Source organism: Hydractinia symbiolongicarpus, chromosome 11 (assembly GCF_029227915.1).
Source record: "Hydractinia symbiolongicarpus strain clone_291-10 chromosome 11, HSymV2.1, whole genome shotgun sequence".
Classification (NCBI taxonomy): domain Eukaryota; kingdom Metazoa; phylum Cnidaria; class Hydrozoa; order Anthoathecata; family Hydractiniidae; genus Hydractinia; species Hydractinia symbiolongicarpus.
In genome coordinates, this window is record NC_079885.1 from 27,160,069 (window position 1) to 27,181,068 (window position 21,000).

Genomic DNA, 21,000 nt, shown 5'->3' on the forward strand with positions numbered 1-21,000 from the left:
GATATGACCAATGATGAACTACAATCAATTTTCGCTTTTTGAGTCAACACAGGTATGCCCATTCCGCCATCTCGAATTGGTAATTTGAACAGTTTACGATCAGTTTCAGATATGGTCTCTCCAAACAAAGCAGGCAGGAATTCGTCCTCGATGACTTTATCAAGTGGTGTGAGGAAATCCTCCATATTTGGAATAGTTCTCATAAAATAATTGAATTTATACATTTCGCCATGAGTATAAGCAGCAAATGGGGCTTGTGGTTCGCTAATTGCGATCTTAGCTAATTTTCTCATTTCATTGCACCACTGATCCACTTTTTCCGTTGCATACTGCTTTTTATAATCTGCACTACCAATTACAGCTCCTAAGTGACGTTTTCCATCTATTGTGTATTTAATAGAGGAGCCACTAAATTCTTTTTTGGCAAGTTCGAGTACCCTATCGTCCTTCGCTATTTAACCACGATTTCGATTCATTAACATGGTATCCGTATTTGCGTCCTTCAGATATCACTAAGTTCCACCATCGGAGTAAACCGTTCACAGTGCCAGCACCTGTAGCATCGTCCGCCAACCAGACCTGCTTTACGGAAGCGATAGATCTCAATCGATCCTGTATAATAACGGTACTGATCGCGTAAAAGGACATAGCAAGATTGTCTCCCTGAGTTGTGTCTTCTTGTGATAATAACTCAGTTTCATTTCGTACAATAAGTCTCGATGCCTTTCTGTAGGTATTGATTAGTATCGTGGCAAAGTGTGGACAAGTATATTGTACATTATGAAGTGCAACATTTCGGTTTAGTGTGTTGAACGCATTACTCGCATCTACCAGTATGACAGCCTCGCATTGTTCAGTCTCGAAAATAGTTCTCATCGCATGAATAGCAGCTTCGGCGCCACTTTCGACAACTGTAGCGACTTGAAGTGGACCTGCGGCTATTTGTATGTCTTTTTTGAGAGTCCAGCCAATGGCTTTTTCTATTATACGGCGCAACGTCTCACCAACTCCAATGGGTCTGACACCAAGGTTTTTGTTCAATGGGATTAAATTACATGCGACAAGAGAATCGATTGTATTAGGGTCTACAATTGTGGTAGCTAATTTTCGAGTCAGAGTTGCGATTTGTTCTCGAAGCTCTTTTCCTTCCTGTTTGAACTTGTTGTTAACCAGCATATTTTTAAATTGGTCGGCATCCATCCAGGTCCTGCTGCACCTCGTGTTTGCTATGCAGCTATTCTTATGAGGTCTGCGTTGATGTTGTCGAAGTATGAATCTTGCAGCTGATTTAATGGTCCTTGTAATAAACTATTTGGTAGTATAGTAGCTGGAGACGGATGTTTTGCTCGAAGTTCTCTTATTGTCTCGTCATCAGCAGCTAACACGCCAGAGTCATTATTTTCAGATAGAAATTTTATGGCTGCGCTGACCTTTCCCTCCATCATAAGCTTTGCAAAAATTTGGGAAACGTCTGCTTCGGTTCTCATTTTACTACTTCCAAGTCTTTTCTGAATGGTTCGTCCCTCTTTTAACAGTAGTGTAATATTTCCTCCTCTCCAGAGTTGTAAACGTTCGTCTAATTTTGCAGCGTGTTCTTTCGCTTTACTTTGTCTGGAGGGTTTTTGAAGAAGCAGACTAGGCAAGACCATGAACGTTTTAATGGAAACGGGTTTTAACTTCGTGTCTCTGTTAAATTGTTCTAGCCAATAGGACAATTCGCGTATGAAAACCTTCCCAGCTTTTCCAGACGGGAGCATGAAAAGATTTTTACGCCATTTAATGATCTTGTTGTATGCGTTATTTAGCTGAGTTTCAAAAACGTCTGCTGGTATACCGTTTATATTAACATCCCGTGCTAGGTTTTCCGGTGTATATAAGGGTAGATATGGTTGAATAACGCTTCGTGTCTGATGTGTAAAACGTCGGCTTCTAGCAGAGCAGTGGTGGTTTCTATTTCCTCATCATCATTTGTGTTATAAGAGTCGTTAAGCAATCCATTAACACGTCTTATGTACATTAACTCTTTCCTTGTACATGAGCCACGGTGTATGTTCAGTCCTCGGAGACTTTCAAATTGCCTTTTGCATAAATCACACGTTTGAACCATCTTCTCATAAGAAATATGTTTACATGAAATGATTCAAGAAAGTTTTAAATCATAAGTATTTTGACGCGAGATCTTCGTTGTTAGCCCATTTCACTTCGTTAATATTTGCGGAAAATAACTTCTGTGTACCATTAATAAGGAATATAGCCTTCTTCTCTCGATGTTCTCTGTTGAAAACCACAATTTAACCAGTTTCTCTTAACCACTTGAAAACACGTCCTCCTCTTACGAATCAATTATCATCTCTCACACAGTAAAGAGCTTGCGCAAAAGACGACGCAGTTGTTTATTACGCGGAAATTTTTAAGTTTCATACGGAGAGGCAGCGGTGTATACACCAATCCGACACTGCCGTAACCGCGTTCAATATGGAGGCCTGGGATCCTTGAGGGGGTGAAAAATTCCAAAGCCGTAGGCCATTTTAAATTGAGCAAACGAAGTATAAACATCATTCACTAACAAAAACCAGCAATATTTATATTTAAGAATGGATTTCCATATGGTAGCAAAGATGAAAGTTGAAGAATTGAAAGTCTTTTTAAGACTTCGTAATTTAAAACTTACAGGAAAGAAGGAAGAGTTAGTTGCAAGAGTGTTTGCTGCTATAGAAAATAAAGTTCAGCCTGTGAAAGGAGCTGCTGAAATCGAGCTCGAATTAAAAAATGACTATGAAAGCAAATTAAAATGCGACAGCAGAACTATTCCAGATCCATTTAAGATACCTCATGGATGGCGCGATGAAGCTGAGGGCATGGCCTTTTGGCCTTTATTATTGTACCATGACATTTTCAGTTATTTAATGTTTTATCCCGCAGAACTGGGAAGCAAGGATTTGAGTGACTATAAAAATTGCAAAGCTTATAGTTACTAGCTATACATCTGGTTGGTTAAAGCCACTCTTATACTTTGATTTGACTGGAAGCCCATATTGTATATTTAAAGGACAATGCAAGAAGTCACAGAACTTGAATGATCCACCACATAAATTGTGGCTAATTATTGAAAAAAACCCTGTTACAATAAGAAGTTGTTATTGTACGTGTATGGCAGGTATGAGCCAAACTTGCAATCATGTAGCCGCTGCAATGTATGGAATTGAGGCAGCAGTAAGAATGGAACCCTGCCTGTACTAGCAAAGCTAATGAATGGCTGCCAAATCATGCTGGGGTAGCTACCATAAAAGTGAAAGACATGAAGTTAAATCGTGACGACTTTAGTCAACGAGGAAAAAAAAAACGGCCTCTAGTGTCAACACCAAAAAAGACTTTTGATCCACTTGTTGACTGTGACACAAAATTGCTTCAGCTGACCGATATTGCCAATGTTGTTCAAGAAATAGCCCCTGGGAGTATTTTGTTCACGGCTGTGCCAAAACCAGAAGTGGACTTTTGTTGTGAAACTTCAGGCAAGCCAGCTGAAGAACTCAGGCTGATTCCTAGTGTAAAAGATGTGTTAGGCATTTCGAATAACACAAGTGAATTCCAGAAAAAGTTATATGTAAACTTGACAAAGGAAAATATTAAGAAAATTGAAGAACTAACACAGGGCCAAAGTACTAACGAATTATGGTTTAGCTACAGAAAAGGTGTAATCACTGCCTCAATGTGCCACGAAGTTTCCACAAAAATGGACAAAATTAGTAGAGGTGGTGGTGTCTGCGTAAATATGTGGGCATTGAACCACCGAGTATCCGGTTTAACTTTTGCTAATCCAAACATTCCAGCCTTAAAGTATGGTAGGGATATGGAGATTAAGGCTGTAAACTCATTTTATGAACTAATAAAAAAGAAACATCGTAATTTAAAGTTGAGTGAGTGTGGTTTGTTTTTAGAAAGATCGGTACCAGTAATCGGTGGAAGCCCTGACCGAATAATGACATGTGATTGTTGTTTGCCAGCATGCTTGGAGGTGAAGTGCCCATTTAGTGTCAACCATATGTCACCGACCGATCCGAATGTTAGGCTACCCTACTTAGTGGTTGATAAGGACGTGGTGGTTTTAAATAAAAATCACAAATATCACACACAGTGCCAAGTGCAAATGGCAGTAACTGGGTACAAACTTTGTTATTTCGTTGTTTGGACACCTCATGGAACATTAGTCGACACTATAGTTTATGACGAACCATTGTGGAACAACTTGAAGTCTAAATTTGTTACTTATTATAATGATTTTTACTTGAAGTCAATATATTGTAAATGATGTTTCTAATAAACAACTTATTTTGCACATTTATTTCTGTATCTGCGTTTTTTGACCCTATGTATTATCAAATTAAATCGGGCAGCAAATGAAAAAAATTAAGGTGAAAATAAATAGAATCACTCCCGACAAACAACCCACAAAATTCAGAGTAATCCTGACGGTTATTTATAAAGAAAATGTTACGCACGCAGACCCAATCAAATCACTAAGACAAACAAAACCGGCCAATAAAATTTCATAAAAATGTAAACATTAGAATGGAGGCCGTATTTGTTTTTTTGTTGCAAAATTTTGTAAATAAAAACTTGAAAGCTTTTAATAAAAAAGCCCTGGAATTTAGTTTGTCTGTTAAAGTAAGGCCAAGGATATTGTCTAAAGGGAAAACAACAACATTAAATGAATTACTTTAGCTACAACAGCATGTATTAAAAGTATAAAAAAGAATAAGTAACTTGTGCAATCATGTTTGTTAACGTATAAGTCTGGGCTTAAGATTACATAGAGCAGCACATGCCTTGACAATGTCATCAGTATGCTGCATCATAGTAATAGGTAAAACAGTTTTCAAGATGCGGTAGAACTTCACACGATTAATAGCACGCTCCACATGTATTCGTAGATTGGCAATTTCTTTAGTGTTCTTGCACTCAGTTGATGTCATCTGACTTTTAATTCCAGCACCAGGTGGAACACTCAAACTACAAAATTTTAGCAGTAGTTCTTCTCTTATTTGAAACCCTCTATCAGCCATTACTTCGTCGTCCCGTTCTAACAATTCATAAAACCCACTATCCTTTGTTATATATCGATCGCTGGCCCGACCACCATAACAGTCAGATAAAAATGTTATGAAACCTGCAGGTGATATACCAATTAAGAATTTTATTGTGTTGTGGTGCTTGTAATCGGACCATGTAACTGCTTGGTTTAGTAAAGATTTTGGTCTTGCAATAAACACGTCAGTACAGTCAATAATTACTCTGCATTTCGAGTGTCCAGTTTTAATAAAGGCATCAGGTAAATTGTCTCTAATCGCTTCTCTTGGTAGCCATACAACAAGAGCGTTGCCTAGAATTTTGCCTAAAATCTGTATCCATGTCGTGAAAGTGTTGGAACAAATAGTGGGTGAAATTCCGAAGCGGTCAGCAAGGTCTTCATTTAGTAAACCTAAACGCAACCTCATCAAAGTTAGCAAAAATTCGTCACAATGTGTAAGGATTTTGCTTGCTTGAGTAGAATAAGTACGTTTGACTTTGCTGTAGCTATTTGCACGTTTAGGGCCTCTCCAGTATCTGATCTTAGATAAGTATGGGTTCAAAAGTTGAAATACTGATTCAAACATGGCAATAGATACTATGCCAGTGTAAAAATTCATTTTTTGGTCTGTCTATTTTTCGCCATGTAAAAACACTTTTTTTAGTATTGAAGACTTTCACTGTGTTGGCAGTTTTAACTTGTAATGTTAACATATTTATTTTTGATACAAGAGAATCGATAACATTTTTCTTGTAGCTACATCCCTCACATTGCTGAGTTAATGATGATGAAAAATGGGAATGTTCCGATACTGGTGAAAAGAATGATGATGATTGACATGGTAATTCATTATTAACATTATCATCAACATTAACATTATCATTAACAACATTATCAACATTATCATTAACAACTGCTTCGTCAACTTCTTCATTTAACAATTTTTTTTTCTTACAGTTAGGTACAACACCTGAACGAAATAATTCTCTTCTTGGTCGTTTTTGTAAGAGTTCGTAACCCATGTTCAAAGTTGGATCTGGATTGGCGGCAGTGGGCACCCCATCAGCAAAATGAAACGAACACACTCTGTCACTTCCAGCAGGAGTCCATTTTGATTTATTATGTCCTTCTCGCTTGATAAGTTTAATCCAATTCTGCCTTTGCTCGTTGTTGTTCTTAATGCTCGGAAAACAATATAAATAAAATGGTCGTTCGCATCCACATAATTCCTTGATAACATTGTTGTGTATATCACACAATTCTTTCTTCCACTTTCGAATTTTAAACTGGCTATTCGTACAACCATTAACAGCACAATTTACGCTGGGCATTTTGTTTTAAAAATAACAGTTTGTTTATGGCTATATTTATTTTGTATGGATCATTGTCTTCTTTCTTTTCACTCTGTTTGCTCCTCTCTCAACTAATTTTTCACCCCTTCTCCGCGTCCAGTCTCAAGACCGCGCCGCAATACAAAATGGTAGCCCAGCATGTCGGATTGGTGTATTCTCGCGTCCGGAGGGTCACGCGACAACTACGTAATTTGTGGCAGCCATTATGAAACGAGGAAAAACATTGTGAAATTTGAGCGCAATTTCCTTTTATTATGGAGCTTCGCACAGAGAATACAAGTAATGTCTTTCGTATTATATGCTCAACATAAAATAACTCTAGATACAAAAATACAGGTTTATATACAAACACGTGACACACAGTATAAAACACAGACTCACGAACCACAGTACCATACTAAACAACATCCCGGGTGCTACATAAAACATAAATCGACTCGTCCAGTAATATATACATATAATGTCCACACGAAATCATGTAAAAATGTTTAACTGTTATCTCATTTTCAGTTGCGCCCATAAATTATCTGTCTGTTCCATAAGGGATACTTCTTTCTTTCAAGTTTGCCATTTGTGAGCGGTAATTCGACTGGTTTTTGCTGTTTCAGGTGATTGTACTTTTTTCACATACGTAATATTTCTTGTATATGTATTTCCTCTTTCACTTATCACTGTGACCATGTTATGATTGATGTCAATAAATTTAAAAATCGTTTTTTAATACTTCGACTTCGTTTTATCAGTATTCTTCTCTCTCCTCAGGATAACGTAATCGTTGATAGCTACGTCACATTCGGTTGCTTTCTCTTTCTGATTGAACCATTTTTTCGTTTTTCGATTGATAGCTTCTTGACGATTTCTCACTTCTGAATCTGATGGATGTTTTGGCTGATCGATGAATGGTATATTATTATTGATGGATCTGTTGAACAGTAAACTGGAAGGCATTTGACCAGTTACCTTGTGTGTTGATGTTCTGTAATTTAATAACATTTTGTTTAATTCTTTTACCCAGTTTTTGTTGTCGTAAGATGCTGTCTGGATGGTTTTCTTGATAACTCTCATGAATCTTTTTACTACACCATTTGCTTGTGGATAATAGGGTGTAATATGTTTGGCTTTGATATCAATTTTTTTATATTCAGCACTTGTTATCTGACTTTTTACACGTGTACTTGGTGAAACAACTATTTTGCAAAAACTTAGCATTAATTCTTCTCTGATTTGAAATCCACGATCTGTCATAACTTCATCGTCCCTTTCTAATAAATAATAAAATCCAGAGTCATTTGTAATAAATTTATCACAGGTGTGGCCACCATAACAATCAGATAAAAAAGTTATAAATATATATACAAAAGGACTTATGTCAACAAAATTTTTTAAAGTATTGTGATGTTTATGGTCTGACTAAGTAGATGCTTGATTTGTTAAGGATTTTTGTCAATGAACACCTCAGCACAATCAATTATAACCCGACATTCGGAATAACCTGCTTTGGCAAATGTTTTAGGCAAGTTCTCACGAAAGGCTTCTCTTGGAAGCCAGACAACAAGTGCATCACCCAAAACTCTACTTACAATTCCACTCTAAGTTACGAATACTGTGGAACATGTTTATTGTAATATCCAAAATGATCTGCAAGGTCCTCTGTCAGTAAGCCAAAACAGAGTTTTATCAAAACTAACAAAAACTCATCACGCTGTGTTAACTTTATTTTAACGGTATTTTACAAGCCACTACCCCTTAATGAATATGCTCACCTATTTCAATTACTTGTGTTAAAATTTTATTCTTTTTACGGTCGCATGTTACCATTATTTATGTTTTTTACCATCTAATACAACAAGTAAGTCGAAGTACAGCGAGATTAAATTACAATTTTTACAGTAAATTAAAGCAAATAACTCTATTATTGTGCCCCCTAATAAATCAACATGCAATTCAACAAGTAAGTCGCACGATAATCAAGCCGTTTCTTACATATTACGCCATATCGTTGATAAATATGCCCTTAACTACAAAATACATGCGTATGTATGTAGAAATTCTGTAGAGATTCGACTCACAGTATATAACGAAAGCCACCCTGGAAGATTTTTGTGCTTAAGCGAAATACTTTTTTGAAATTGCAACAACAAGGCTTTTGACTAAAATTAAGTACGTCCACCCGACTAGCTTGACATACCCTAAATCCGCCACTGCTGTCCATAATATTTAATAAGACAATAGATATCATTCATTCCGAATGAGGAAGATTGTTAGACCCTATGAATCAACCATGGTTGCAACCTCCGCACTTAGCTAACTTTGCAAGGTCGATTCACCAAAAAGGGCCCGACTGGACAATGTGTGCGAGTTTATAGATACAGTGGAATCCCTCTAAAGCGGACACCATTGGTGCAAAAAAAAGTGTCCGCTTTAGAGGGATGTCCGCTTTATAGGAAGTTGACCAAAAAATTAGTTTTAGACCTAATTTTGACCAAAAAAGCTTTTTTTGTAGTACTGGCGGGTATCATGGGGTGACTTGCAACACTAGGGTAGACGGCAACATCAATAGATTTAGCTTATCGAGCAAAGAACCCAAGTTGGCTGTGTAAAGTAAGTTTAGCAGCTCAAATTTGTCGGTGTTGCAACCAACCTTTAAGTGTTGCTAAGGTTATAAACTAAGAAACCAAGTTATATTACGAAGATATATTTCATTTATCTTATAGGTCATACGAATCTTTATCTTATAGGTCATACGTAGCATACGAAGATATATTTCATTTATCTTATAGGTCTTTCAATACACGTTTTTCTCCCTATTTGAAATAATCTTTGATTGAGGATTGTTTTCTATTTTGAAGCTGAAGTTCCTCAATCTTTTTCGTAATGGTTGACAACATTTCTTGGCATGTATCATCAAAAATAGCAGATCGCTTAATTTTATCAAGCATAGTGATTAGCTCGGTGAAACCAAGCATTTCTTCTTCAACCACGTCTTCACTCTCATCATCATCCTCGGAAATCTCTTTGACCTGACATGCCATCTCTGGATTTTCAATTGCGTTAATGCTAGCTTCTCGGATTTGATGTCGCCAATTTATTTCTAATTCGTTAATTCTTGGCTCCGAAGCTGGAACATCGGCGTCAAAATCGATGTATTCTGCAGCAGACATATCTTCAGTTAATTCCTTCACCAGAGCTTCAAATTCCAAGTCATCTTCTTGATCTTCCATCAATTCACTTTCTCCTTGAACTACGCCACATTTCTCGAAACAATTTTTGATGGTCAAGTTGGTTACTTCTTTCCACGCATCTTGAACCCATTGAATGGCCATAAGTATGTCTACGCTCTTGATAATTTCAGTTGCAGATTTATTCTCCTGGATCCTTGCAAGCACGTATTTGACCAGTCTTTTTCTGTACTTCACCTTGAAGTTTTGGATGATCACCGCATCGAGTGGTTGAAGCCTTGAAGTTGTGTTCTTCGGTAAGAAAATGATTTTGATTTGTGAAAACTGGCCTATCATTGACTCCGGATGACAGGTGGCGTTGTCCAGAAAAAGAATAACTTTTCTGTCCTCAAATAAAAGTTTTCTGTTAAAACGTGCCAGTACAGTTTCCATTACTTGAGATGTCATCCAAGATTTAGGATTTGAAAAGTAGTGAACGTTAGCTGGACGCGATGGATCTTTCAATTTTTTAAAACAACGCGGGACTTTACTCTTCCAGATAACAACAGGCTGGTCGATCTTTTCCCCAGCTGCATTTACAAAAAAAGCGACAGTTAATCTAAGCTTTGACTTTTTCCCACCTTTTGCTTGTTTTCCTTTTTCCACTAACCCTTTGGCCGGTAGAGCTTTAAAAAAACAGCCAGACTCGTCCATGTTCCAAATATTTTCTAGTGAATAACCTTCAACCAATTCTTTGATCCTCTCCATCCAGGAAGTAACCGTTTCTGTAGAAACGTCACCAGCTTCACCAACAATACGACGTTCTTTGACGGAATATGTTGTTTTCCAACGATCCAACCAACCGTCAGAGGCGGAGAAATTATCAAAATCGCTGTTCTGAAGTTTTTCCTTAATTTCCAACGCCTCCTCTTTAAGCATTACACCATTAGGGTAGATGTTAGAAGCGCAACATCTTTTGTACCATTCGAATAAGATCTCATTTATCTTGTGATACTTGCCATGGCGGTTACGTTTTTTTGTTTTCTCACGAAAAATTTCATGTTGTTCACGAATTTTCTTTTCGTCTCTTAAAATATTTGCTGCGGCTGTCTTTCCAAGCTTGTAAATGTCTGCTAGTTTTCTACATCCAAGTTCTGGATTTTTTTTGGCGAAATCCAAAAACTTGATCTTATCATCTAATGATAAAGTTTTCTTCGCTAGTTTACCAGCAAGCTGCTGCTTCGACATTGCCATGTTGAATGTGCATTAGAAATTAAAAATTCGAAATTCTTTCCAGTTTAAAATTTTACGCTGCAATGTCTTCACGATTCGAGTGCTATTTTAAAGTTAAAGAAGCTGAAGAGAACACAGATATGTCGAACGTTCAACTAAATGAGATGCTTCTCAAAAACATTGTCCAACAGATTGAGATTATCCTTATAAAACAGAAAGAATATCGCTTCGACTCGTTTATCCGTGGATACCATGCTTACATGGACATATGGAGCCCAAAAGTCGGAGAAGAGAATTTTTGTTTAAAAGCGGAAGAAGATAACGAACATGACAAGTTTGCTGTAGCTGTTACAGATGACGATAAAGTAGTTGGGCACGTCCCTAAAAACCTTAGCAAACTATTCAACAAATTCATGTCGCTTCCTAACTGTACCATCGGATGTAAAGTGACTGGGAAGCGAGTGAACCGTGGTGCTGGCTACGGACTAGAAATTCCTGCCCAGTACCAATTAATTGGTGTTGAAAAGGCAGTTGAGTGGGCCGAGAAAAATATAAGGAAAGTGTTGGACTCGGTAAATAACAAAAATCAAAGATGTACTAAGTAAAATGGTTTAAATTTTAAGAAAAAGTGACATTTCATCTCTTTATTTTTCCATTGTCCGCTTTATAGGGAGTGTTTATAAGGGAAACTGTCATTTGGTGCAAAGATTTTTTTCCGCTTTATAGAGTGTCCGCTTTATAATCGTCCGCTTTATAGAGATTTTTTTATGAGAGTTTGACCTAAATTCTGCCGGTGCAAAAATTTTTGTCCGCTTTAGAGGGCTGTCCGCTTTATAGGGTGTCCGCTTTAGGGGGATTCCACTGTAGTACAGTTAAGGCATGTTGCAAACAAGGTCAGGATAAGAGAGAAGTATATAATGGACGCAAGAGAATACATTCACTTAAGTATCAGTCTGTCGCAACACCATCTCGGATAATAGCCATACGTAAAAGTAAAGCTTCAGTCTGTGTTTAATTCCGCCGCATCATCTGTTCACAACGGTCATTTGATTTTTGGTCTCGCTGAATTTGAAAGGCCAATTATTCTTTTTTGAACGCAAGTTCCTCTTTCCTTATTTTAGGGTACTAGATTTTTCTTGAATATAATTAACTGTATCAGAGCCTGTTTCTTCTTCTTTTTGGGGGTAACTGCCTTCTCCAAGTCATCTGACGACTTACTTTTACTCATCTCTCCTAACCTTTGGATTGAGCGTCTTCGAATCGCATCAGCAGACTTTCGTTCTTCTTGCAAATGCTTTACTTTTTTCTCAGATGCTGCGGATTATTTCGACTTTCCTCCAATAATTCAGATACTTCTTCCAAAAGAGTGTCCAGTTCTGTCACCTAACACAGAAACTTTTTTATAAATGGTTGGGCAGAGGTAAATAAAAAACAGAAATAATTTAACAATATTTTCCACTAAAATTACAAAATCAAATGTTTAGTTTATGCATCATGGGAATGATGACAAGAAAGGGAATGTTTACCTCTGGATCAATGCCAGAAGCCTTTTCTTGATATGCTGTATTTCTAACATACTCTTTCAGGAGTTTGTTTAGATGATTTCTCAAAGATCTTTGATCGACCTTGAAAAGTGGCTTTGCTATTCCATTTAACTTGCATGCTATGATTTCCCAACACTGGCCTTTTTCTCTAGATCCATCCTTGTACTAAAATGGTTGGGTAACTATCAGTTCACGACAAAACAACATCGTGTTCTTCAGACCATAGTGTGGAGGCAACTGTAACCCCGCTGGATTTTTTTTAGAAGCAATATTTTGTGTTTTTCTGATATATTATTGCATAAATATTCAAAATTACCTTAATGCCCATTTTTATTTTCACCTTTTACAGACCAGGCGGACATAACAGGTATAAATCGCTTATTTGTATATACTTTATCACTATATGTGTATATTACATGAAGGTTTAGCCACTTGTTGGTAACATTAAATGTAATTTGACTATGCTGCACATGTTGTTAAAAGTTCAACTACAAAACCCATGATATGATCCCGGTCAGTAAATTACTAAATTTTACATTTGGGTGCAAATTTCAAACCACATGAAAAAAACAAGACCTATCATCTAATTGGTATTGAATAAATGTCAGTTATCAATTCACTCATCATCGTCGCTTTCCAATTCACTGTGATTGTCTTTCCTTTCGCACTGGTTGTCACAATTAGCGCGCATTCACATTTCAGTACAGAAAAGACCATAACGCTGACACGTACAACGTCCATTAACACACCCTTACTTGCATTTACAGGAGCAAATTTCTATGGTAGCCTTAGGTCCTGGTGGTTTTTTGTTAATACTGCTGGTAAATTCCCATCTTCCTCATTCCAACCACAAGTTGTTGGAGAATGCAAAGTAAGATGGGTATTTCGACATTGTTTCCACACCATGCACATGTAGTGATGTTCTGCCCGGATAATGAACATTGGCCTGATTAAGTACGGCAGCTTGCCCCGGTTAAGAACAGGGCAGAAAATACATAATCAGGGCAACATAATCAGGACAGGCCGGCTTATTACTCAAAAAATATTATTTGGCACTTATAAAAGGAACATAATCAGGGCAGGCCAGTTTATATACGACAGTGTAATATTATTTCTCACTTATTATAGAACGAACATAATCGGGGCAGTCCGACTTATGTATGACAGTCAAATATTATTCGACACTTATAGAACGAACGTAATCGGGGCCGACCGGCTTATGTATAACAGTGAAATATTATTCGAGACTTATAGAACGAACGTAATCGGGGCGGACCGGTTTGTGTATGACATTTTTCTATTATTTCTCACTTATTATAGAACGAACGTAATCGGGGCCGGCCGGCTTATGTATGACAGTGAAATATTATTCGAGACTTATAGAACGAACGTAATCGGGGCCGACCGGCTTATGTATGACATTTTTCTATTATTTCTCACTTATTATAGAACGCACATAATCGGGGAAGGCCGGCTTATGTATGACAGTCAAATATTATTCGACACTTATACAACGAACGTAATCGGGGGCGATCGGCTTTTATATCATTCGTGACAAGCAAATAGGAAAGTATCGCAAATGAAGCGAAATTCGCAATTTACGTGGAGCCTTTTTTTCTTTCGCCAGACAGGATGTCTAGTTTCTTACAAATTCGAAGAAAACGTTCGAAAAAACTTTCATTTAAATTTTTCAATCGTCGGAGCTACACTAGTTTTAGCTAATCCATGGAAGTTCATCGCCAAAAATTTGAACAATTTGCCCAGCGTTACACAGGCACTGGTAAAAGACCAACGAGTGGCACAATAACAAGAGAGTTCGGGAAGAAAATTTCCCAGAACTTAAAAAGCAATGAGTCGGACAGTAGAAAGGGTACAGAAGCACGTCGCTTCAGATTATTGACCCAGAAGTTTAAGCTGATAAACTGCGAAGAGCTGGGAATGGTGGATATTTTGATTGTGCCTTCACAAGAAGCTGTAAGTGAAAAATCGTGATTTCAAATTTTTAGTTCGATGTTCAACAATGTAAGTAATTATTATAACCGTTACTTTTTTCAGAAAAACCATACAAGTAATCAATCGATACCTGAAGGTTACTTAAGAGTGGCATACGTAGATGAATTCTTTGACATCATACGCTCAATTCACTGTAATGAATTAAAACACGCTGGTGTGAAAAAGACGTTCAAAAAGGTATTAGTGTTTTCTTATCAGAATTAATAACTATATTTACATAAAAAATTGTACCCTAGACAAAATATAAAGATTGATACAAATAACTACTCAATTCGTATTTTTCCTACAAGGTTTCAAGTTCATTTTGGGGTATCCCAAGATCGGCTATTGAAGAGTATATCAATCTTTGCGAAACTTGCCACTTAAAACAGCCACAGAAGACTGTACCGCCAATCAAACCTATTATATCAAATGGCTTCATGAAACGCTTCCAAGTAGGTTCGCACACACCTGAACTAAAATAACAAAACGCTCTTAATAATGCTTGATTTTTCAACCGGAGATTTCTTTGCCTCAACATCAAATGCTTAAAATTTACATATGTTTGTTTTATATTTTTTATGAACTTTTCACTTTCCGCTTTTTTAGGTTGATTTAATAGACATGAGTCATATGCATGATGGAGACTATAAGTATATCCTTCATTCCATTGATCATTGGTCGAGATTTAATTTTCTTGCTGCCCTGGAGAGAAAGGAAAGCGCTCCAATCACTGTTGAGTTGGAAAAAATATTTTCATTGTTCGGACCACCAAAGATCTTTCATTCCGATAACGGTTCAGAATTTGTAAATAAATCAGTAGATCATCTTATCGAAGCTTGGCCAGGGGAGATTCAGGTGGTTCGTGGTCGTCCTCGCCATCCACAGAGTCAAGGCATGATAGAACAGGCTCATATCAATGTGGAGCATAAAATATCAGTCATGATAGCTGAGTGTGCCAGTGAAACTAAACCTTGGAGCTCGTGGTTGCCACAAATATGTTGTAGGTTGATAACAATAGTTCCGAAATGCAGATCGAATTGTCGTTACTTATTTTTCATTTTTTCAATAGATGCCATCAGCACACAACAGCACAGCGCTACAGGATTTACTCCGTACGAGCTGGTATTTGGACAGTCACCAGCAACCACAATCATACCGACTGTTTCAAAACAGTCGAAGGTTATCACTGATTCGAACTTTGATAACGATGAAGACATCGACTTTTTCTCCATACCTGTTAAAGAACAAATGAATTACAAACGTCATGCTGAACAGCCACACGATGGTATGTACTTTTTCTTCAACTGAACTGAAATTAAAATTGACGTTTTATTATGAATTCTGTGTTTAATCTTTGTTGTGAATCAATTGTGTAGGCGAAGAGAATACGAATTCGAAGAACGTCACAAATGAAGCACATGTTATTGAAGACGATTGCGAAACTGGTTGTAAGTACTGACACGGTTTTAAAAAAAAATATAAAAACTTACAAGTGGACCTTCATATTAATGAAAAATAATCAATTTTCAAAGAAGAAACATATAGTACATAAAAATATTTACCATGAAAACCATCAACATGGTGCTTTTCCATTCACAAGACAATAAGAAATAGTAACGTCCATACTCAGTTTTTTTATATTTATATTAATAGTTCTTGCATATATTACAGCATTGTCAACACTCCAACGACATTGGACTCCACGAACAACAGCTTCTAAAAAGATAAAAAGAACGAGAGAGGAGATGGTTCAACGGTTTGAGAAAAACCATTGCAGCAAAGTCAATGCTTATGAAGTTGGGGATAATGTCTCTGTTCGAGTCCCTAAAAGAGACCGCAGCAACACTCATGCTTCACGCATGCCATGTGTGGTTATCAGTGTTTCTGGTGACAAAGAGAGATATTATCAACTGCTTACACAACATGGCGTATTGCACAATAAATACAGATCTGGGGATCTAGAATTTTTCAGGGGAAATTTCAACATGGACCTTAAAAATTCTGATAAGTTCGTCAGCTTGAGGGAAGCAAATCGCCTTCAAAATGTAACAGATAATGTAGTGAGTCGATGTGGTTGTAAGTCAGGATGCAAAACAAACATATGTAAATGCATCAAAGAAAACGTCACATGCAATTTGAAATGTCATTCTGGCGTAAAATGTGGAAATCAAAAACCTGGTAAGTAATAGGTGTCGAAATTGTATTGTTTAGTTGTGCTCCACTTTTGCTGATACTTCATTTCGTTATTGCTATTCTGAATAGGCTTCTAAAACAGATCTTTTTTTTCTCCAGAAAACATAGAACAATTTTGCATTAAGCTCCCAATGTTTGGTGGAACTGTGAACCTAAATGGACGAAACATTACATTCAACAACACTTGTACATTGGACACATGGTTTTCAATATTGAAAGTGACTTTCAACGAATATCCTAGATTCTATACACGATTATGTGATGAATCTTGTGACCAAAATAAAGAAATGCTCTGTTTACTAAATGATGCACAATATGATGCTGCCAAGCATCATGTAGCAATAGCACGTTCTTTACCTGAAAAAAAATGATATACTTAATTTTTATGGTGATGAGCATATCTTTATCAATACTTACTTGGGACCTGTGATGAAACATTGCATAACATCAAATTGCAATAGTCCAAATTGTCCTGCACCGAACAAAATTTTTAATGGTCAGGGACGTTCAAACTTCAGAACATTTGAAAAATCACCTATGGTTTTACCAGTTAATGTTGAAGTGGCAGGCTTGGACAGAAGGATTGATTTCCATTCAATACCTATGATGATGGAAATTATGTCAGCCAAGTATATGCCATTTTTCATACTTACTTACTTTTATGTGTGGCAACAACAAGGTAATGTATTTTTTCAAGTGTTTATATTATACAATAAAGTAACATTGTGGGAATATCAACTTTTTGACAACTATCCACATAGTTTTATTATAACTCTTTGTAAAGATATATTTTCAATATACATGATTCCGAATGCCTTGACGCCACAATATTATGTCTAAAGTTATGTGTAACGAATAATAATAATATCATATAGGTATGACTTGGTTGCAGTTTCACTTTGGAACATGTACCACTACATGGGATTGTTGCGACACAACAATAGGTGGTACGAATTTGATGGTCTTAAGAAACCTCAAATAAAAAAAAAGTGATGGTGGATTTGAAACACTTTACAGACCTTCACACTGTTTATTTGGTATGTAAACATGTCATATCATAACATCGACATTACTTGTACTAAATTTTGCACAACTGGACAGAATTTTTCGTGATGAATAAGATATTTTTTAGTGCTCAAGGAAGACTCACAAAGCAATGAAATAATACAAGACAAAGCCCACAGTGCAGAAGGTACTATACATTTAAATTGTTACACTACTTTGTATTGCAGGGTAATGCCTTTTTTGCACACAAAATACCATTTCTTATGCTAAAAATCTACAAGAACTAGTTTGCTAATTTCATGATTATTTTGAAAATTTACCACAAATGCTACGTTATTTATGCAGTAAGCAGATAAGACTGAAATCTAAGGGCTAAAGCTCTATAAAACATTTTTGAAGCATAAGGTATCTCCTTTTGTTTTTTTAAGGAAACTTGCAATCCTTGGTTGATGATTCTGAAAACCAAGAGATTGAAGGGGTATCCACGACCATTCGTACCAAGCAAGCACAAAAATACACCCCAGGTATAACCATGGACAGCCTTCTTGCTTCAAAAAGTAAGTACTTCTTGAAAAAATTCGTATAATATTTTGGATTAATTTTAGCGAATAAAATATCCTAAACTTTTTGATTTTTTTTTTTTTTGTAATCTTAACTATGATAACTTTTTTTTTAAGCTCCAGAAAACAAACAAGAAGAAACAAAAATTACTGCAGACATCAAAAGCCTTGAGGAAATCCTCAATGATAGCGATGACTCGCTTTTCTGCGTTGATAATTGCACCGACAGTTGTGATAAGGAAAAATTGGACAAAAAGAAAAAAAAGAGACAAGGTGAACTTGCCTAATATTTATCCAATTTCAAATTAGCCTAGATATCAAGATATCAAACTTTGTTAATTGCACTGAAAGGCAGCCAGGTAGCTAATTTTGAAGATTCAAATATTCACATACATTATCATTTCTATTATTTTAAGGGCCATTGCAAGCATATGTCCAAATGGATGCCTACAATAGGTGCAAGATGTTACTGTCTTGGTTTGTTAAGCGTGAAGACGCAGAGCTCATTACGAGCGAGAGTTTGGACGTAGAAGTAGGTATGCTGCCTAAATCTATTAAAGCATTACCTGACTCTGTACGCGACGACCTTGTCCATGTTGATATTTTAAAACAATATGCATACAAAGGATTTATCGAACATCTCAAGAAATTGATACAAAAGAAAAAGAGAACATCAAGTTGGACGTGTGGCACATGCAAGAAGAGTATAGGGGCTCCCAAACGAAGCATAGCATGTGACAGATGTCTCACATGGAGTCATTTTTGTTGTACCGATCTGAAGAGAAAACCAAGTGTTAATTGGTTTTGTAAGAACTGTATTGAAAAAGTAACTGGTAAGTCAGAATATTATGCCCCTGTTTATTTAATCCTAACTGTATGTGAAGCATTACTAACTTTGTTTTATAGTGATAATTGATTCTGATGAAGAGGAGAACCCACTGGAGCCGCAATGGAGGGCGTTTTTAACCCGATGCCTTGAAAACGGTATATTGAAGAAATACATAGAGAAATCTCTAGACCCACATTGTAATCCGTTGCTTAACCAGAAATCAGGAGGTGTTTTTCAAGTTGCGGCTAATTTTGAGGGATTGAAAAGAACAGAGCCAGAATTCTATATGCAGATTACAAAATATTTAGCAGGAACTACAAACTCAAAATGGTCAGATATAGTACGTGAATATTTATTGCAAGTTTATGCAGGTGAATTGCCATTTGGACGTGCATATGCTGACATGCTGCAATACATTGAAGTTAAACTTTTTTCATTGCTTTGTTAGAATATATTCTGGCTGATATTGTGAATATATACAGCACGTTTTATGTTCGGTTTAGACATAGATTTTTTCAATATGCTAAGGCTGAATCTAGCTTGGCTACCCCAGACCTTTGTTTATATTCATATTATGTTCTTTAACATGGTTTTATCATTTATCAAAAAGGTGAAGCAGAGAAAATTATCGTACTATACACTCATTTTATAAGAAAACATTTTATCAGAACAACGAAGAATTAACATAAAATAACGAGTGTGAAACCCTTTGTTAGTTCATATTTTTATTGTAAATACTGCTTTATATCGAGAAGAAATGTATCTTTGACTAATGTTTCATGCTAGCTACATTACCCCATACCTAATTTGCGCGAAAAACTTAGCTATATTAAATATCTTCTAGAAGATTTTTTATCAGATTCAAAACCTTCATTTTTATCAGATTACCACGTTCACAGCTTTGAAATTAGTTCTTTGGAATAACAGGTGTTTAAAACGAAACTTACCCACGTACATAAAGATTCGTCAATGTTTCATTTACAAAAGTCGGAAGGAAATGCCAATCACAGCCTGCCTGCCATTATATCAGCGTTCATAAACCGGTCACCACGACATAATTAGGGCTAAAAAAACATAATCGGACCATGCGTACATAATCCGGCTGTCCCGGTTGTAAACGGGCCGTTTTCGCAATCTGGGCAGAACAGTGACACCTCAGTATTTCAAATAGAGCTGCTGCGGTTGGTGGCAGTTTTTCTGCTATATGTTGAAACTTTGAGAACAAATACCATCTTAATTCTCCTATGCTTTGCACTTGATCTGGTGCAAGCTTTACATAAGGTCTGATCACAAAGTATTCCAATCCCTGAATTTTTTTCTCAAGCAAACTAGTTGTTTCACCAAGAACTTTCAGTGCTTCTAACTCGTTTTTACTTGCTCATTAAAAACTTCCAACAGTGTATCTTAGATTTCCCATTGATTTGCCAGTCTGGATTAAACTCGAAAAGAACTGCAGCATGCATCCAATGGCTTCAAACACAGCAGTGATACTAATATCTCTTACTTTTTCTTCTGCACCAGTGCGAAAAACTGTGTGGGGACAAAGCTCTGGGAAGTGGTAAATGAGCAGCAAAAAAACATCGGTATCTGGAGATGATACATACAATTCATTAAACGGATTTTGTGTGGATAGTTGCAATGCCACCAGGATCATCAATGTATCTGCTTATATGATGGCACAATTCATGTTATTCAAGATAAAAAATTCATTGGTTTTTTCTGCGAGATACACAGTTTATTCTTGTTTCGTTTTGCTGTTTGAAAGAAATTGCCTTAGCGTTAGTGTTTCAATGTTTGTGTTGCCTTGGATTACGTGATGCATACCTTCAGTTTCCATTCTATTTTCTCTTGTTCTTTCTTTTACAGAGCATTCTATATAACGATTGCACACCAGAATTATTCTTTCGAAATCAATTGACTTCTACTCAATTCGAAGTATATATAATTTAGCAAGATCTCGACAACTTTTTGTTGTCACATCTTTCTTCAGCGTATTAAAAACTGCCATACCATCTAGTAAAGCAGTCTTACCATCGGAATTACTTTGTACATCAGTTATGTCA

At 36.5% G+C, this 21,000-nt stretch overlaps 4 protein-coding genes across 4 annotated transcripts; 2 read left to right on the forward strand and 2 right to left on the reverse strand.

Annotated features, from left to right (window-relative positions):
• Window positions 1-4,781: 4,781 nt before the first annotated feature.
• Window positions 4,782-6,399, reverse strand: LOC130613633 (uncharacterized). The gene is made up of 2 exons (XM_057434948.1): window positions 5,829-6,399; window positions 4,782-5,641 (listed from the first exon to the last, which is right to left on the reverse strand). Exons 1-2 carry the CDS (start codon window positions 6,397-6,399, stop codon window positions 4,782-4,784), a joined length of 1,431 nt encoding a protein of 476 aa, XP_057290931.1.
• Window positions 6,400-9,224: 2,825 nt separating this feature from the next.
• LOC130613635 (tigger transposable element-derived protein 6-like) lies at window positions 9,225-10,832 on the reverse strand. Its single transcript, XM_057434949.1, has one exon. It carries the CDS (start codon window positions 10,830-10,832, stop codon window positions 9,225-9,227), a length of 1,608 nt encoding a protein of 535 aa, XP_057290932.1.
• LOC130613636 (uncharacterized) lies at window positions 10,675-16,914 on the forward strand. The gene is made up of 7 exons (XM_057434950.1): window positions 10,675-14,329; window positions 14,411-14,545; window positions 14,659-14,802; window positions 14,957-15,635; window positions 15,727-15,798; window positions 16,004-16,528; window positions 16,643-16,914. The coding sequence occupies exons 1-7, from the start codon at window positions 14,081-14,083 to the stop codon at window positions 16,912-16,914; spliced, it is 2,076 nt and encodes a 691-aa protein (XP_057290933.1). The 5' UTR covers window positions 10,675-14,080.
• Window positions 16,915-17,410: 496 nt separating this feature from the next.
• On the forward strand, window positions 17,411-19,732 carry LOC130613719 (uncharacterized). The gene is made up of 4 exons (XM_057435054.1): window positions 17,411-17,735; window positions 17,977-18,105; window positions 18,226-18,941; window positions 19,015-19,732. Exons 3-4 carry the CDS (start codon window positions 18,548-18,550, stop codon window positions 19,383-19,385), a joined length of 765 nt encoding a protein of 254 aa, XP_057291037.1. The 5' UTR covers window positions 17,411-17,735; window positions 17,977-18,105; window positions 18,226-18,547; the 3' UTR covers window positions 19,386-19,732.
• The last annotated feature ends 1,268 nt before the right edge of the window (window positions 19,733-21,000 follow it).

Bases quoted from the DNA above. Each gene is read 5' to 3' on its own strand.
- LOC130613635 (XM_057434949.1), bottom strand. From the start codon at position 10,832: ATGGCAATGTCGAAGCAGCAGCTTGCTGGTAAACTAGCGAAGAAAACT.
- LOC130613636 (XM_057434950.1), top strand. From the start codon at position 14,081: ATGGAAGTTCATCGCCAAAAATTTGAACAATTTGCCCAGCGTTACACA. The intron at 14,803-14,956 runs GTAGGTTCGCAC...CCGCTTTTTTAG, and splicing joins GCTTCATGAAACGCTTCCAA to GTTGATTTAATAGACATGAG. The intron at 15,799-16,003 runs GTAAGTACTGAC...TTATATTAATAG, and splicing joins AGACGATTGCGAAACTGGTT to TTCTTGCATATATTACAGCA.
- LOC130613719 (XM_057435054.1), top strand. From the start codon at position 18,548: ATGGATGCCTACAATAGGTGCAAGATGTTACTGTCTTGGTTTGTTAAG. The intron at 18,942-19,014 runs GTAAGTCAGAAT...TTTGTTTTATAG, and splicing joins CTGTATTGAAAAAGTAACTG to TGATAATTGATTCTGATGAA.
- LOC130613633 (XM_057434948.1), bottom strand. From the start codon at position 6,399: ATGCCCAGCGTAAATTGTGCTGTTAATGGTTGTACGAATAGCCAGTTT. The intron at 5,642-5,828 runs GTAGCTACAAGA...TGTTTGAATCAG, and splicing joins AACTCAGCAATGTGAGGGAT to TATTTCAACTTTTGAACCCA.